Below are 16798 nucleotides of genomic sequence, written 5' to 3' on the forward strand. Positions count from 1 at the left end.
TGAACTGTTAGATATGATAGCCATGAAAAAGATAAAAACCAGGGAGTCTCAAGGCTGCACAACAGCAGGAATGATCTACACTGCTGAGAAGTATGTCCTTGTGTCATTGGCCTGCACTTGGTGTATGTGTTGCAAATCCAGCGTTTTCCCATCTTCCCCTGCAGGTTCAATCAATACATCTATTTTGGGAGTGGAAATGCGAGCCGCCAGAGAGAGTTCTGAACTCAGTTTAAGTGCTGTTGTTCTTGGGGCAGAAAAATTCCCCACTGTCTGCAAAACCAGGAGCCTAGGCTCATGTAAAATGTGGATTACCACACTTTTCAATGTAACAGTAAATCGTAAATGGTTTCTCCTGTCATGTTTGGGTTTTGTTTTGGGGTTTTTTGTTTGTTTTTTGTTTTTTGGGTCAGGTGGTTCAGGGGGCCTCACCACTGTACCCTCTGAGCCACAGAAGCAACAAAATCTGACATCACACAGACTTTGTACTGGGGTGCTGACAGGGTAGAGACCAGTTAGTGTACCATCTGACTGCATTTGTGTTGTCAGGGACACCTTTACTAGGCGATGTTTAAAGTTCAGGGCTTGTACAAAAACAGCTGGAGAAGTGACTGAATAGGCAAACCCACATGTTGGCCTGGGAAGGCCACACCCAATTAAAAAGTTAATAATCAAGATATAACACGTGGAATTTAATACGTTGATCGTTTAAATAATGCCACTGGGATTAGGGGTGTTTATTTCTCAAACGTCTGTGTAACTGTTTAGCCACTAGCCTCCTCCTCAGAAACTTACATACTCAAACCAGTCATGTGTGACAGGTATCTGACTTTGCACACACCCACAACCTCGTCTTGTTTTAAAACACGTTGTGAAGTTGGTCTGTATTTCCACTAAAAATCAAACCTTTCAAAAAAACATGTTCAAAACATTAAAATCAACCCGATTTTACACACACACACAACCCTTGGTTTCGAGTATTTTGTGCAGTTGAGTATAAAAGGCACTTAAAAAAGGAGTTAATGCATATAAATGGGTAGATTAAATCCAGTTATTTTGTACACACTGAAGTGACTATCCTCATACTACTTTATTAGTATATTGTGGAGGTCAAATTTAGGTTCAGACTCCCAGTTTCTTATCAACACATTCCAGTAAGGTGATAGATATTCGTGCCTTTGTATGTGTTAATTGAGGGAATGAATCATGAGTTTGTGGCACTCACTGTATACCTATGCGGGAATTACAGTAAAACAAATTCAGTAATAATTCCTGTAAGTGTAAGACAAATAAGTACTGGAAAGTTGTGAGGACCAGTAAACAGCTAATGTCTGCTCTTGTTTTGTTTTTTTACCACAATTGATCATTTCCCTCCTATGGGAATTTTTTTAGCCCTTTTGCTGGAGAAGTTATGTAAGGCATTTCCTCCTTCATATTGTGTGTCAAATCAACCGTGAGACAGCCTGAGAACTGCTTATGTCACAGCATTTTAGCCTACTTTCCAACCTCCCTTATTTATTGGTGTAAATGCTCTCACAAAAAGGGACATTGTCCCCCAGGCCTGGATGCATGGACTGTCCCTGAGAAAGCAGTCTGAGTGTCTGGCCACTTAATCAGCAGATGCCGGTTACATCATTGCTCATCCACTGAGCAGCAAGTAAGAGCTGCCTTTGTTACCTTAGAAGCACTGTAATACTTACTGCGCATTTAGGAATATTGATCCAAGCTTTCCTTTCTTGATGCAGGGAAACAGTAGTAGGAATTAGAGCAGGGCGATATGGCCAAAAATATTTATCACGATATATATTTGAAAATTTGCGATAACGATATAACCGACGATATAATTGATGCGAGACAAAATACAACTCCACAACATTACTAGCGCAAAAAGACAACCTTCCATTTATTTTCACTTAAACAAGAAGCTGGTTTTTATGTACATTAAAGCTTTATAAAAATGTAACAGTGCAAATGCAAATTCCTTGCTGAAAGTTTAACCAAAAGGCATTTCCAGTAGAAATGGGCTGACATATCCTGAGCATAACCATGTATAATATCCACTGAAGTTAAAAAGAGGTGCTTTGCAACATTAAACTGCAGTGTGCAGTACGTATTTTTCGCACCATAAGGTGCACGGGATTATAAGGCACATTAAGCGAAACAAAGCAGTCAGATAAATCAAACTTTATTAAACTCATTCTTCTTGCTTCCTCCACTTCTGTACCATTGATTCATTAATGTTGAATTCTCTGGCAGCTGCTCTATTCCCATGTTGTTGCAGTATATTAATGACTAACCTCGTATTGTGGATGGATTATCTCAGTTGTTCTCCTGACTGAAGTTTGGTCCGTTTACAGTATCCTGCCATGCGATTGCATTTGTCTCTAACCATGAAGAACCTTCACGTTAACTTTTATAAGTGGAAAAGTGTTAGTGTTCGTCCTCCAGCTTCACTGTTTATGTTATGCTAACATAGCTGTGTCGCTAGAGATCACGTAGCACATCATTATATACCAGCTAGCCCAACTTCAGTAACCCTACAAACGTCACTGCTGTTTAGTTTCCTGTCTTCATTTATGTTGGAAGTGATAGCAGAGCTGTACGTTTGATTTTTTTCAGAAATCTCTCCGTCAGAACATGCTATATCATGCTTAGGTAACTAGCGAAACTAGCGAGCTAACTTCCGCTAGCTTCCTGCTAACTTCTAACTCCGTTAAATGTAATAACTTTTGTTTTCATGGATGCCTGGAAGTTAAACTTTATAGTTACACCTGGTAAAGCAGCAATGCTGATCGTTTTATTAAAGATGAAAGAATTTAGACAGTTTTTAACTCTAAGTGATGCTGCAGTGTTGTCTGACCTGAAGCATACGGAGTTTAGGACCCAGATTACTCCCAGATTTAAGAGCATCTTAGTCCGACAAATATGACAATAACAACGGCCACTTGCATGTTCTGCAAAAAAATGTGCTTTGTTGTGTATCTGACGGACAAACACCAAACCAGTTCCACATCACTGAAGTTGCACCATTTTTACAAACCAATTCTGGTTCATCTGTTTCACTCAACAATCGGCCATGTGCGTATGAAAACAAAGGCACTGCGCATGCGCGTTTTACTCCCATTCTATCGCGATATTTCATTTTCCTATCGTTGCCTAACATTATACCGGTATTACCGTGAACGGTATAATATGGCCCAGCCCTAGTAGGAATGCTGGCTGCTTTAGTTTAGGCTGTAGCTGCAGCTCGGAGTGATTTGCATGTAGCATGGGTCCAGCATCATATTTGCAACCACACCCCCTGACAGGAGTTATTTAATTGAAAGAGGTCTAGTTTCTGAAGACTAGAGTAATAAATGTTTGATAATAAGGATGCTGTGGGGTTTTTTTTATGTGACTAACAAATATTTCACTGAAGATGTTTGAGGAGTGAAGGTTTCCCAAGCTTTAAGAATGCTGTAGAAAGTCCTAGATGGTGCTACGTCCTTCCTCTGGTTCAGTATTGAGAAATGAGCTGTGAGCGAGTCGCATTGCTAACTGGGCATCTCTCTTTCTCTTTGATTCTCTCGCACCGTGCACGCTCTGCCTCCCCCTTCCTGCTTTTGCACACCACACCCTTCCCTTGACTCTATTGATCTCATGTGTCGGCACACTGGGGAAGTTACCGGAGGGGGCGGGATCTCATTCTGGTTTCCATGTGTTCACAGTCACACTCAGCTAGTGTTATAAAAACTCTGGCCATCTGCACTCAATTCTGTGGACTTCACTGTTTCTATCACATTTCCAATCACATAAGGTGTTTGAGACCTGATAGCTAGTGTCATTTTCAGTGTAGTATATATTCAGAGGAAATGAATCATTAGAATTAAGGTCAAATGGATTTGAACATGAGGCACCTAAAGCCATTTTCTCCTCCCTTTTACTATTTTTCAGAAACGCTACGATACTTTATTAGTCTTAGAGTACCAGTCGAAAGTTTTAGATCCTATCCATCTTTTATATTCTCGTCAACCCAATAGCACAAATGGAACAGATTAGGGGAAGAATTAAGAGAACAATGGTATTTTAAATGGGTAGCACCACTGAACGACACAGGAAATCATTCCTGCCTGTGGCCATCTCCCTGTACAACGCATCCACTTAACACACTGTTTGCTGCTACAACTACACATGTTTCTTTTCCAAATATTTATTTATAAGTGACTTATGTATGTATGTATGTATATATATGTATATATTGTACTATTCTTAGTTAGCGTATTGTCTGTCTTGTCTTAATGTTGGTTTAAAATGGAGCACTGTAACAAAAAATAATTTCCCCCAGGGATCAATAAAGTATTCTGATTCTGATTCTGATTATTAGCGCTGGTGCTTGACAGCAAGATGTCTGTTGCTTCACACCTGCTGGTTTAACAGGTTCGACAGTTTTTTGTACCTCCAAAAATCTTTGATTGCCACAATCACATCTACAATTACTGTCTGTAATTGTGATGTGAGCATGTCTTTCCTGCCCCTTGACTTGTGTTAGCTTGGATAGAGTCTAGCTGCTGTGACTCAATACAAATGAAGCAATGTGCAGAAACTTTAACTCTCCAATCCTGTACAAGTGCACACAAATGCACTGCTTTGTTTTTCCATTCACTCGTCTGACCACTTGATCCCAAACCAGCTGGATGGGATTTTACATATAGAGACTTCTGTGCTGATTCTTTTCTTAAAAAAGGCCTGTAGTATGAACCTATGACCAAGATGACGGTCTGTGTAAAGATAGTTTTAAAGTACTCAGCAAAAGTTGGACAGGTTAGGATTAACTGTGGAGACTGCACAAAGGCTCGATGTTCTCCTGTTTCTTAATCCCTGAAAGAAGTTTCTCTATTATGTCTCAATGACCATTCAGTTTTGGTTAAACCTTGGATGATGTACAGCTCACTCTATACAGATATGAGCATCTTTCAGAAATCTGTGTGTTTCCACACATAAGCATATGTGCTAACGCTCTTTAGGGTTATATGTTCACACAGTCTATATACATCTTCAGAACAGCATTGCTGCACACTTGCTGCACATGGGGTTTAAATTATTGCATAGCAAGTGAGGAAATACATGTGTGTCCGTGTGTGTGTGTGTGTGGCAGCTTTGCACTTCCTCTTTGAACAAAGGTGATTGTTTCTGGTGGTTGTTGTGCCTGTGTGTGAGAAAAAGGCTGCATTCCTGGTCAGGGGATCTGCCCTCAGGCATAGAAAGAGCTGCTATATGTGCTCTCACTCACAGATGAGCACTAATGCATGTAGTTTTTCAACCTCAGTGTGTGTGTGTGTGTGTGTTCATGTGCACTGCCCCCCATTGGGCGGGGCAGCAGCGCTCTTCCTTATTTGGGTAGTTGGTGCGGTGGGGGTCGGGGTCACATGGGTGGACAGCAGAATCCTAGCGATAGGAACAAAAACTCAGAAGCAAGACACAGCGTCCTGCCCATGAGGGTAAAGTACACCGGGGAAGTTGGTCTGAACAACAGAAAGCAAACAACGGAGAACAGTAGGAAGAAAGAGAAGAAGAGTGACAGTTGCTGGACAGAGAAAGGAAAAGATTCAGCAGAACAGAGGGGGCGGAGTAGGGCTGCGGGAGATAAGAGTGTGACAAACAGGAGACACTGAGAGGAAGCACAGGGTATAAAAATGCCCACCAACTTCACCGTGGTGCCGGTGAAGGACGGCACCAGAAAGGCAGAAGAGGGGAACGACCAAAATGATGTGCTGAAAGAGGAGGAGGAGGACGCCGCCACAGGTGAGATCACATGTTTTATTTCTCTGTGCCAGGTGGGCAACTGGTGCAAATGAGATCAAATTTACGAGCGAGGCTCAGGCGTCGGAATACATCTTTATCCTTCTGTCGAGACGGTACAGAGGAAGCAGCTCTGGAAAATTCCAGACTTTGTTTACAGTGTCCAGTGGAAGCTGATAATTTTGCTTTATTGCAAGGTTTTTTTTCTGAAAACCTGTTTACAGCTGTGTGTGGGCAGATAATGTGAAGGGATGATTGGGTTTGGGCAAAGGCTTGCTTGTAGCTGTGTGAGATGCCAACTTGCCTCACACGATACTGCCACTCATGGGAGTTTGACATGAATGTGGTTTTTCCTTCTGTCAAAGTCCCTCCTTTTTTCTTTGTTTTTTCATTTTGTTTCACTCCTCAGCTGATGGCTTTTAAGCAGAAGCCCTAAACACAATGAGTTAAATGTTCTTTGATTTAGTTTAACTTTAATTTTTCTGCGTTATGCCATGTAATCCTAGTGTTGGTAACAAATGCAGGGATAGCAGAGCTTCAGTGACTTCAGCATCTGCTGACTTCTCTGTTGGTTACCATTGATGTGCAAACTCCTGCATGAGTCATGACTGAAGACCTCACAGTGAACTCCTTGGTGTTAGAAACAACAGGATAAAAGAACTTTTACACAATGTCCTGACGCCCAGGCATGACACACATTTCCTTGTGGGGCCTGCAGGACCAAGACAGAATAGTCATGAACTTAAATAACACTTTATAATAAATATTTAGTGAAAGCCAACAAATATGTGCCATTTACAGTTGCACATAAACAAAACAGGAACATACTGTAATATTATAGATCTGGTGTCAGAACAACACAACCTGCCTGTGTGTAACACCTCAGAACAATATGTAGAGGTCATGAAGTGCATATTTAACAAACTCCTCTCTGACACTCCATGGTTTTGTTTTTGGGAGTTTTTTTTTTCCAGGCTCTCATTGCCAGTTAAGTTGTTGCTTTTACAGCGCTTCACATGGTGCTGAGCAAATCTGTTCCCGGTGTTTAATTTCTGTTGTGGAGCTACAATTACGGCTGCATGCCGGGTGAGATTTTACAGACTGTGGGAGAGAGAATGGTGTTTCATTGTGATGCTTATACAGGCTCTTGTATCACTTTAGTTTCTCCTGTGCTGGTCTATGTGTATGCAGATCAGCTGTTACTGACAATGGCTGCAGAGTGACAGAGTCGCTCGGTGAGCAGGGCATAGCATGTCAGAGAGATCTCACGCTTGATCTAAAACCACAAAATTATAACTTGAATCGTGGAAGCATCGAGGCCACGCATGTTCCTTTGTTTGCATTGTTTTGAAGTCCAGCCTGCTCAAAGCCACAGGTCCTTTTAAAATAGGCTGAATCATTCCATGAGTCGAACTGTAGACACATTCTTAGCTGTGAGATTTGTTGAGAACATGATGGTGACGGTATGGTTAAATAACAGCAGCAGGCTCCAGACTTTAAAAGCGAGCCATATTGGGGGTGTTTCCTTTCCGTGATTTGTTAGGGATGGGTCTCAATAGTGTAGCTCATGTCAGCTCATAAACATATAGTGTGTAAGGAGGACAGAGTGAAATAGCAGTCACTGTTATTGATTATGTTGCTGGCCCGCTTTCCGTTGACTTAGTCAGGGGAGATGAGACCCCACCCTCATGCTGCAATGTCCTGGGCTCAAGTTTTTCTCATTCACTCTGAATTCTCTCTTTGTTCTACTCTCCCTCTCTGTTTCTTGATGTTCGAATCTCCTGTTCCCTCCTGGAATTAAAGCTTTACTCATAAACAAGGTGTGCTTCTTATACACGCACTGGGCACTGAAAACGTAAAGGAAATATGTGTCAAAAATGTGTCAAGAGTGAAATGGAAACGTTTCATTCCTCCCAGGTAAAGCTAACTAGTGTAGCCAAAGTGAACCAGCTCAGCCCCTTAGGCCTTAGTAAGGTGGTACATCCTTTCCATCTTGTATTTGCAATTAAGCTTTCCTTAGAAGACACAAGATTTATTTATTTTTAAAATCGCTTTAGTAGGTCTGGTGTTGATGTGGAGTAAAACTGTCTTGTTGTCTTTTTTTTCCAGAACAATGTTATTTAAAAAAAGTAATGACACGACTTGACGTAGCTGTACTACAATAATATTCTGACCTATTCCGTATTAACCGAGTCTCTCATGTGCTTCCACGTGTTGAAGCACAATTGTTATAAGGGCAATTGAGTCTTGCCCTTATAACATTCTTCCGTTCATTTAATTGTTTTTGCGCAGGAGATGTCAGCATGTGTGATTGGGTTTAACTAAAGTCTGTGTTTGGCCCAAGCACCAACCCCTGGACCTGAATAATGAAGCCACTGTGGAGGTGCCAAAAAGTGCATTCACCCTTGTGGCCAGTTAGCCTCCCCAGATTCCCGTATTAAAATGTCTGTGGGGGAAAGTTTGCCCCTCGACAACAGCTGTATGGGGGATGAACTTTTTTTGTAAGTTGTGCTTTTGGATACAGGTAATGATTAAAGTTGAGGGCTTGGCTGCTTCAGCTCCAGAATCAAACCATGAAATTCTCCTTGCTGCTGCCCTCTCATGAGAGTATGATAAACCTGAAGTCCATCAGATAAACCTAAGGTCTGTTTGAAGACGATTTTTCGCAAAAATGTAGCATGTTCGGTGTGTATATACAAGTTAAATGACTGAATTTTCCAATTGTTTTTTGTTTGGTGTGTAAATACCTTTACAGGGAGTGCAGAATTATTAGGCAAGTTGTATTTTTGAGGAATAATTTTATTATTGAACAACAACCATGTTCTCAATGAACCCAAAAAACTCATTAATATCAAAGCTGAATGTTTTTGGAAGTAGTTTTTAGTTTGTTTTTAGTTTTAGCTATTTTAGGGGGATATCTGTGTGTGCAGGTGACTATTACTGTGCATAATTATTAGGCAACTTAACAAAAAACAAATATATACCCATTTCAATTATTTATTTTTACCAGTGAAACCAATATAACATCTCCACATTCACAAATATACATTTCTGACATTCAAAAACAAAACAAAAACAAATCAGCGACCAATATAGCCACCTTTCTTTGCAAGGACACTCAAAAGCCTGCCATCCATGGATTCTGTCAGTGTTTTGATCTGTTCACCATCAACATTGCGTGCAGCAGCAACCACACCCTCCCAGACACTGTTCAGAGAGGTGTACTGTTTTCCCTCCTTGTAAATCTCACATTTGATGATGGACCAGAGGTTCTCAATGGGGTCCAGATCAGGTGAACAAGGTGGCCATGTCATTAGTTTTTCTTCTTTTATACCCTTTCTTGCCAGCCACGCTGTGGAGTACTTGGACGCGTGTGATGGAGCATTGTCCTGCATGAAAATCATGTTTTTCTTGAAGGATGCAGACTTCTTCCTGTACCACTGCTTGAAGAAGGTGTCTTCCAGAAACTGGCAGTAGGACTGGGAGTTGAGCTTGACTCCATCCTCAACCCGAAAAGGCCCCACAAGCTCATCTTTGATGATACCAGCCCAAACCAGTACTCCACCTCCACCTTGCTGGCGTCTGAGTCGGACTGGAGCTCTCTGCCCTTTACCAATCCAGCCACGGGCCCATCCATCTGGCCCATCAAGACTCACTCTCATTTCATCAGTCCATAAAACCTTAGAAAAACCAGTCTTGAGATATTTCTTGGCCCAGTCTTGACGTTTCAGCTTGTGTGTCTTGTTCAGTGGTGGTCGTCTTTCAGCCTTTCTTACCTTGGCCATGTCTCTGAGTATTGCACACCTTGTGCTTTTGGGCACTCCAGTGATGTTGCAGCTCTGAAATATGGCCAAACTGGTGGCAAGTGGCATCTTGGCAGCTGCCCGCTTGACTTTTCTCAGTTCATGGGCAGTTATTTTGCGCCTTGGTTTTTCCACACGCTTCTTGCGACCCTGTTGACTATTTTGAATGAAACGCTTGATTGTTCGATGATCACGCTTCAGAAGCTTTGCAATTTTGAGACTGCTGCATCCCTCTGCAAGATATCTCACTATTTTTGACTTTTCTGAGCCTGTCAAGTCCTTCTTTTGACCCATTTTGCCAAAGGAAAGGACGTTGCCTAATAATTATGCACACCTGATATAGGGTGTTGATGTCATTAGACCACACCCCTTCTCATTACAGAGATGCACATCACCTAATATGCTTAATTGGTAGTAGGCTTTCGAGCCTATACAGCTTGGAGTAAGACAACATGCATGAAGAGGATGATGTGGACAAAATACTCATTTGCCTAATAATTCTGCACTCCCTGTATTCAGATCGCAGACTCCAAAAATAATTGGTGATGTGATTGTGGCTATATACTGAGTCCTGTAGCCAGTTTGTCATAGTTTTCGAAAACATCTGTCTTACTGTAGACTTTATTTTTCAGTGACGATATTTTTTTTAAATTAAAATGTCATCTGGAACAAGCAAATTAGGTAGATTTTAGGATCTGTTATGAGCTTCAGGTTACCTTGTATCATGCTGAAAAGGTCTTAACTTAGATGAATAAATCACAGGTACATGTATGTAACTTTCCCTGCTGAACAGGTTATACAGTATTGAACAGAACACAGCGTTCCAGAAGGGAATGAGCTCAGGCTCTGTGGGAGTGGGTGGAGTGGGACTCTGAGTGAGCGTATGTAGTCAAGTATTCTGTGGGAGTTGAGCGGTGTGGCTTTGTAGTGAAATGCAAACCTCAGTTTTCGTTATGCTAAGTTGGGTTATCAGATTTGGGACAAAGCCCCACCTTGTAATTAAGTAACAGGGTGGATGTGGGATGTAGCTCATGGCTCCAGTAGTAATAGTAGTAGAAGTGCAAGTGGTGGGTGTTTGGATCCAGTCTTAAATCACTTGCTTTCAAAGCTGCTATGGTAAAATCCAGCCTTACTTCTGTTTTGTTCAAGCTAAACAGGTGATTATACCAAATGCCTGGGGTTACTGCCTCTGTCCGTTGGTCTGCTTGCCCATCTGTCCCAGACATGTGTTTCCTGTTTATTTCCAAGCAGGTCTGGTTCTTTTTAAAGCTGTACGTGGCAGTCTGTATTTTTGTCTCTAATTATATTGTTAACTCTTTAATTTGCCATACTTGCATACTACCTGCTAGCCGCACTGGAAGCAGCACATATAATATGCTTTAAAGAGACTCTCAAACAAGTACATTGTAATGACTGAGTGATGCGGTTGGAATAGTTGTATCTTAAGCTGCTAAGACATGCACCATAGCTGTAAAATCTTTTAGATATTATGTGTCATGGTCCTGGGCCATGTGGGCCCAGTATTCTTAGTTCCTTGTATTTTTGTATTTCGTTCCTTATTTAGGCCATGTTTTCTGAGTTGCCCTGTTGTGTTGTTCCCTAAGTGTTTTCCCTTCATGGCTTTTACCCCCTGTGTGCCCCTCTGTGTATCTGTGAGCCCTCGTCTCTCCTTATGTTTTATTCCATGTTTCCCCTGCCCTTTATGTCTAAGTTCTCCCCGTGCTCTCTCTCCCCCCTGTGTGCCCTCTATGTATTTATGAGCCCTCGTCTCCCTTTGTGGTTGTTTCATGTTTCCCCAGCCCGTTATGTCTGTGTTTTCCCCGTGCTCTCTCTCCTCCTGTCTGAACCTCTGTGCCTGTACATGTCATGTTCAGTTCACCCCGCCCTGTCTCGTTATGATTATCAGTATCACCTGTGTTCCCCGTGTGTGCCCACTTTCCTCGTTTACCCTCTGTGTATTTCTGTCTGAGTCTCCCTCTGTTCGGCGTCGCGTTCTCCCTCATGTTGTGTGTTATTCTCCCCGTGGTTCGGTTCCTTGTACATCTCATGCTTTAGTTTTCCCAGTTTTAGTTTATTTTGTATTGCTTCTCGTGGCCAGCAATAAAGCTGTGTTTTTGAGTTTATCCCCGTGTCTGTGAATCTGCATCTCGGGTCCTTCTCCTGCCTGCCACACAACGTATCATGACATTATGTGACACAATATATGAGGACAAAATGTCCAGTGCATGTAATGTCCATTTGCAGTGATTTTGGCACAGCACAAGCAAAATAGTCAGATTTTACTAACAGTCTAATCTGTTGATGTGTTCTGAATTTTTCATCACAGCCTGTTAAATGCAGAGTTGATCTCTGAATATTACAGGGCTGTAGTAAAATCTGCTTCTTGTCAAGTTGTTCTAGATTTATACAAGTTTGATAAATCAAGAATATGATTGAGGTATGTTTAAAGATGTCTGTTGTCGTATTGCCAGCCTTTAGAGTTTTTATAAATTAATTTGAGAATAATTGAGATAAATGATTGAGAATGGGAATTTTATTTTGGTCATAGAAATCCTAAATAATGAATTGGATAAGCGGTGCACGTACTGTATAAAGATGGTAAGATTTTTTCATTTTATTGGCTATGGGGCAAGTTAGCGTGATGCTGCAATCACAGTGTGATAAGTGCTCTAATTTATACAGCAGGATGCAACCAGTTCATTTCAACAATAATCTGCATTCTACCAGGAGCAGCACAGATTAGCGGCTCAAAACCAGCAAACACGATAAAGGAGCACTAAACAAAATATTACAGAGTAAGCACATGTCTTAAGTATGTTTAAGGCCTAGATTGTACTCTAATGGATGGGGAAATCTATGTTACTTGGACCTGAGCAAACTCTAGCAGACTTGCGAATGCGTAAAGTATAATCCCGATTTAGAAGTAAGGCAGTTCTGGTTAAACTCGACTTCCATTGAGGCTGAAGGACAATCAGGGGAACTTTTGTTTTAATCATTGCTAGAGGCAATTTGAGATCTACAGGACTGGGACTCCGAATTATTTCACACCTGTAGTTTTTAGTCCGTTTAAGTCAAACTTCTTCCTGCGTGGTGTGGTTCATTTGTGCAGATGTGAACACAGTAATTGGACTCTGGTACACACCAAAACATCCACACTGAGATGCTTTGGAAGAGGCGGTCTTGGTGTGGTTCCAAATTCAATTCAGTTTTATTTATATAGCGCGAAATCACAACAACAGTCGCCTCAAGGTGCTTTATATAGATCCTACAATAATGGTTCCAAATGAATTCCACTGCGATTCGCTTGTAGTGTCATGTGATCTGACCTCGATCCGAACCAACTACCATGTGTATGTTGTAAGTTTGAGCTAAAAAACTTCCCTGTAGCCTTGTATGCTTTGTATTCTGGGATGCTGCAAGGTACTATGGATGTATGAAGGTCTAAATGGGCTAACAGCTAGCCATTAAATGAACATAAATTCTCCCGTGTTCTCCAATCCAATGATCGGACTCAGTGTTCTCACGTGGTTTGTGGTAACATGTTTTGGGTTTGTTGGAGCTGGAATTGTTCTCTTTGTGAAAACAAACCAAACAACAGGGGAAAGTTGAAAGTTTACAAACTCATCAACTGATTTGAACCAGAGTAAATGAACTATAGGCTATACTGCTGCAAATACCTGACTCCATCGTGGCCTATTGCTGCTCATCCACACGCCTGGTTCTCTTGGATGTTTTTTCCTAATAAAAGGGACTTTTGTCTTCCCACTTTTGCCACATGCTTGCTGATTGTTGGGTTTTTTTTTCTGTTATTGTAGGGTCTTTACTAGAGGTGGGAATCACCATACACCCCACGATACGATATTATCACAATACTTAACTCACGATACGATATTATTGCGATTTTTTTTTATATATTTTTGCAATATTCTGGGTATTGCAATACGATATTTTGTGATTTATCACATATTTTTTCTACTGCAGATTTTGTCCATAAAGGTAAACTTTATCAATATTCATTGTATCTAATAATAAAGTCTCACACTCAGTCTTTCTCTCATGTCAGTCAGTTTTATTGCTGACAAAGTGAACGGTTTGTATAACAGTCTAGTAACCAACTTAACTGAACGTAACTATCTGGTACAATTATAGCTTAAAACAAAATATAATTTTACATTAAATAAAAAAGTTTTAAATTTAAATAAAATAAAACATTTCTTAAATTAAAATAAGTAAACTGTCCTGTTTGTTGCTGCCCTAAAAAGTTAAACACATTTGGACAGTGAAGCAATGTCAGCATTCTTGCTCAGAAAAAGGAGCTGATCAACATGCTCTGAAGTGAGAGTGCTCCGTTTTGCTGTGACGATGTCTCCAGCGGTTGAGAAGACTCTTTCAGCCGAGACACTAGTACCTGGGATACAAAGGTATCTCTTTGCCAGCGTGGCCAGGATTTCCACCAGCTTAGTGGGTCTTCTGTGAGTGCCAGTGATGTGACCTCCTGGTATCTTTTCACCTCCTCCTCAGCTGTGGCAGATAATGATTTTGGTGGGGCTCCAACATCACCATAAGTCTGACCAAGCAAGTCTGTTAACCCACAAGACTTCCTCATCTTGGCTGGTATGAGAGGGGGTCTGGGATTTTGTTCAGTCTCGTCAGGTTTCTCATGATGTTCATGGGCTTCTGGCTCACAGATGGGCTGCTGCCTCTTTTCTTCCTGTAGAAAACCCACACACATACAGAGAGAGAGAGAAAATAAATATTTCATATCTTTTAGTATGCAGTAATATGTTAGCAAATTATAATTAATGTATTTAATTGCTAAATAGAATATTACCAATATGACAAAAAAATCACAGATCTACTAATATTGTAAGTAAGTTATTTAAATTATAACACCAGAATGTTTGCTTACCTGAAGGGTTATAGCCTCAGCAACCACTCTGGCATAGGTTTCCTGTCTTTCCTCCAGTGACAGGAACGGCAGGGTTTTAAAGCGTGGGTCGAGAGCTGATGCTGTGTAGAGGGTGTTCCTCTCGACTGTGCTGGCATATCTCTTCTTAAGATCTTGACTGATACTTTGCTTGATGTTTCTGACCAGCGCTGTGTCACCAATGTTGTCTTGGGTGTCGTGCAACAGCTGTGCTAGCAGCGGTGCTACGAGAGACAGAGTAGGATTCTTTTCCTCAGACATCACAGTAGTCACGACTTGCATTGACTTCAAGGCCCGGACAATTTCTTCAGTGTTCCCAATATCCGTCTCGTTTAGAGTAAAGATATCTGTGCTACTCTTTCTGACTTCGGGAGACAGCAGCGCTGCACAAATCGCAGGTTGTTGTTCAAGGAAACGCTGGAGCATGTCATAAGCACTGTTCCATCTCGTGCAGACGTCGGTCTTGAGCTTGTGAGTCGGGAGCTGTAACATTTTCTGTTTTTGCTCCAGAGCGTGGTTTGCCACTGTGCTTCTATTGAAAAACCCAGTTATGCGCCGCACTCTCCCCAAGACCCTGGCTACTGCAGGCAGGTTTAAGGCTCGTTGTGATGCCAGATTGAGTGTATGGGCGAAACACTTCACATGCAGGTATCCCGCTAGCTGAGTGGCAATTGTCATATTAGAAGCATTGTCGGTGACAACCACCAGATTTTTGTCGGCAATCCCCCATTCCTGTGGTGTATTTTGCAGGAGATTTGCAATGTTCGCTCCGGTGTGACTTTCATGTAATGTTCGAGTTTGGAGAACGTAAGACAGCAGTTGCCAGTCCGCTGTGAGATAATGAGCTGTTATAGTCACATATGAATCCACAGCCCGCGAGGTCCATGCGTCGCAAGTTAATGCAACCCTTTCTGCTGTGCTCAAACTTTCCTCAACTTTATGCTTCACATGTAGAGATTGGGTACGGCTGTGTCTGCGAAAAAACGTCGTAATGGTATCACATACCTGGGTTCCAGCGTCTTGATCATGTAAGAAAAGCCCTCGTTTTCCACAATGTTGTAAGGACGCAGGTCTTTGCAGATGAAGTACGTGATAGATTGTGTTATTTTCTTAGCTCGCTCTGAATTGGGAGATAGCTTTGCTAAGCTAAGAGTGTCCAGCGTTGGTTGATTTTTCAGTGGAGCTGATTTAGAGCTAGCTTTCCCGTCCGCGGTTAATGCTATTTTTGGATGGTGCCGTGTAAGATGGGCCCTCATGTTCGTAGTATTCCCAGAGTACTTTATTTTCATACGACACACCTTGCAAATCCCGTGTGTCATATCCATCTCATTTGTTCCATCCTTGTTAAAAAATCCAAAGTACGTCCAGACGTTTGATTTAAACGCAGATGGCGCTTTCCTGATCTCTTTTTCTTCCTCCATCTTTGTTTGATCAATTTTCCCATGTGCTGACCTAACCTCTGCTGACCTCACTAGAGAAAAAGCTCAACCGCACCATCTGGTGGACTGGAAGTTTTTGGAACAAAATATCGATGTCTGCTGTCCCTGTATCGATACATTATTAGCAAACAAAATATCGCAATACTACGCAGTATCGATTTTTTCCCCCACCCCTAGTCTTTACAGTATAAAGCATCTTGAGGCGACTGTTGCAGTAAGTTTGTGCTATATAAACTGAATTGAACCGAAAAGTTCCGGTACGTTCTGCTTCCTTTCATCAAAAATGACAGTGTTAATAACAGAGTTAATTCAGGCTTTGCTCTAAACACTGTTGTTGAGCACTGACTCAATATGTTCCTTTTTCTCCTAAAAACTTGACTTTGAGGTATGTTTCCCCAGTTGTTCTTGTTTGCATGACCTGCATGAAACAACACGGTAAGAGGACGCCGGTGTGACGTAAGAAGCTCGATGTGTAGTCTGTCTTCTGTAAATTGTAGTTTAAACATGGAAAACAACCAGCATGATGTTTTAAGGAGTCTAGTGTAAGTGTGGTCAGATTGTGAGCACACTGCATTTTACTTTCCCTAAGGCCTTTTCAGTTCTGCTTCACACCTTTCTTTGACCTCATGATATTTTAGGAGGAAAAGTGGTTAGAAAAAAGACAGAGGAGGTGATTTTTCTTTTCTTCTTTCTTCTCTTATGTGGCATGAACACACCTGGTTCTGCTCTCATTTTTGGAAACTGTACATTACTATAGTGCAAAGTATGTGTACAGCTAAACTACACAATGTTTGTCTTAGCCCCATGACTTTGTCCTGATGTTCCCATCAAAACAACCAGTCACTGTTTACACA

At 41.5% G+C, this 16798-nt stretch overlaps 2 protein-coding genes across 7 annotated transcripts in view; one reads left to right on the plus strand and one right to left on the minus strand.

Annotated features, from left to right (window-relative positions):
* Positions 1–16798, plus strand: part of slc12a7b (solute carrier family 12 member 7b) — an 81228-nt gene that overhangs the window by 16970 nt on the left and 47460 nt on the right. For 2 of the 6 annotated variants that reach the window (XM_085418089.1, XM_085418091.1), the window contains exon 1: positions 5410–5778. The exons of the other annotated variants lie outside the window; for them this stretch is intronic. In XM_085418089.1, the coding sequence (XP_085274215.1) occupies positions 5670–5778 (109 nt within the window). In that variant the 5' untranslated portion in view covers positions 5410–5669. Of the gene's footprint in view, positions 1–5409; positions 5779–16798 lie in introns of those variants that run through there. 6 annotated transcript variants of the gene reach the window in all.
* On the minus strand, positions 13841–15761 carry LOC146661606 (E3 SUMO-protein ligase ZBED1-like). The gene is made up of 4 exons (XM_085419443.1): positions 15511–15761; positions 14488–15283; positions 14168–14289; positions 13841–14048 (listed from the first exon to the last, which is right to left on the minus strand). The coding sequence occupies exons 1-4, from the start codon at positions 15759–15761 to the stop codon at positions 13841–13843; spliced, it is 1377 nt and encodes a 458-aa protein (XP_085275569.1).

This window comes from Rhamphochromis longiceps, linkage group LG9, assembly GCF_057381845.1.
Source record: "Rhamphochromis longiceps isolate RC_006_pf linkage group LG9, R_longiceps_female_GT1.1, whole genome shotgun sequence".
Lineage (NCBI taxonomy): Eukaryota > Metazoa > Chordata > Actinopteri > Cichliformes > Cichlidae > Rhamphochromis > Rhamphochromis longiceps.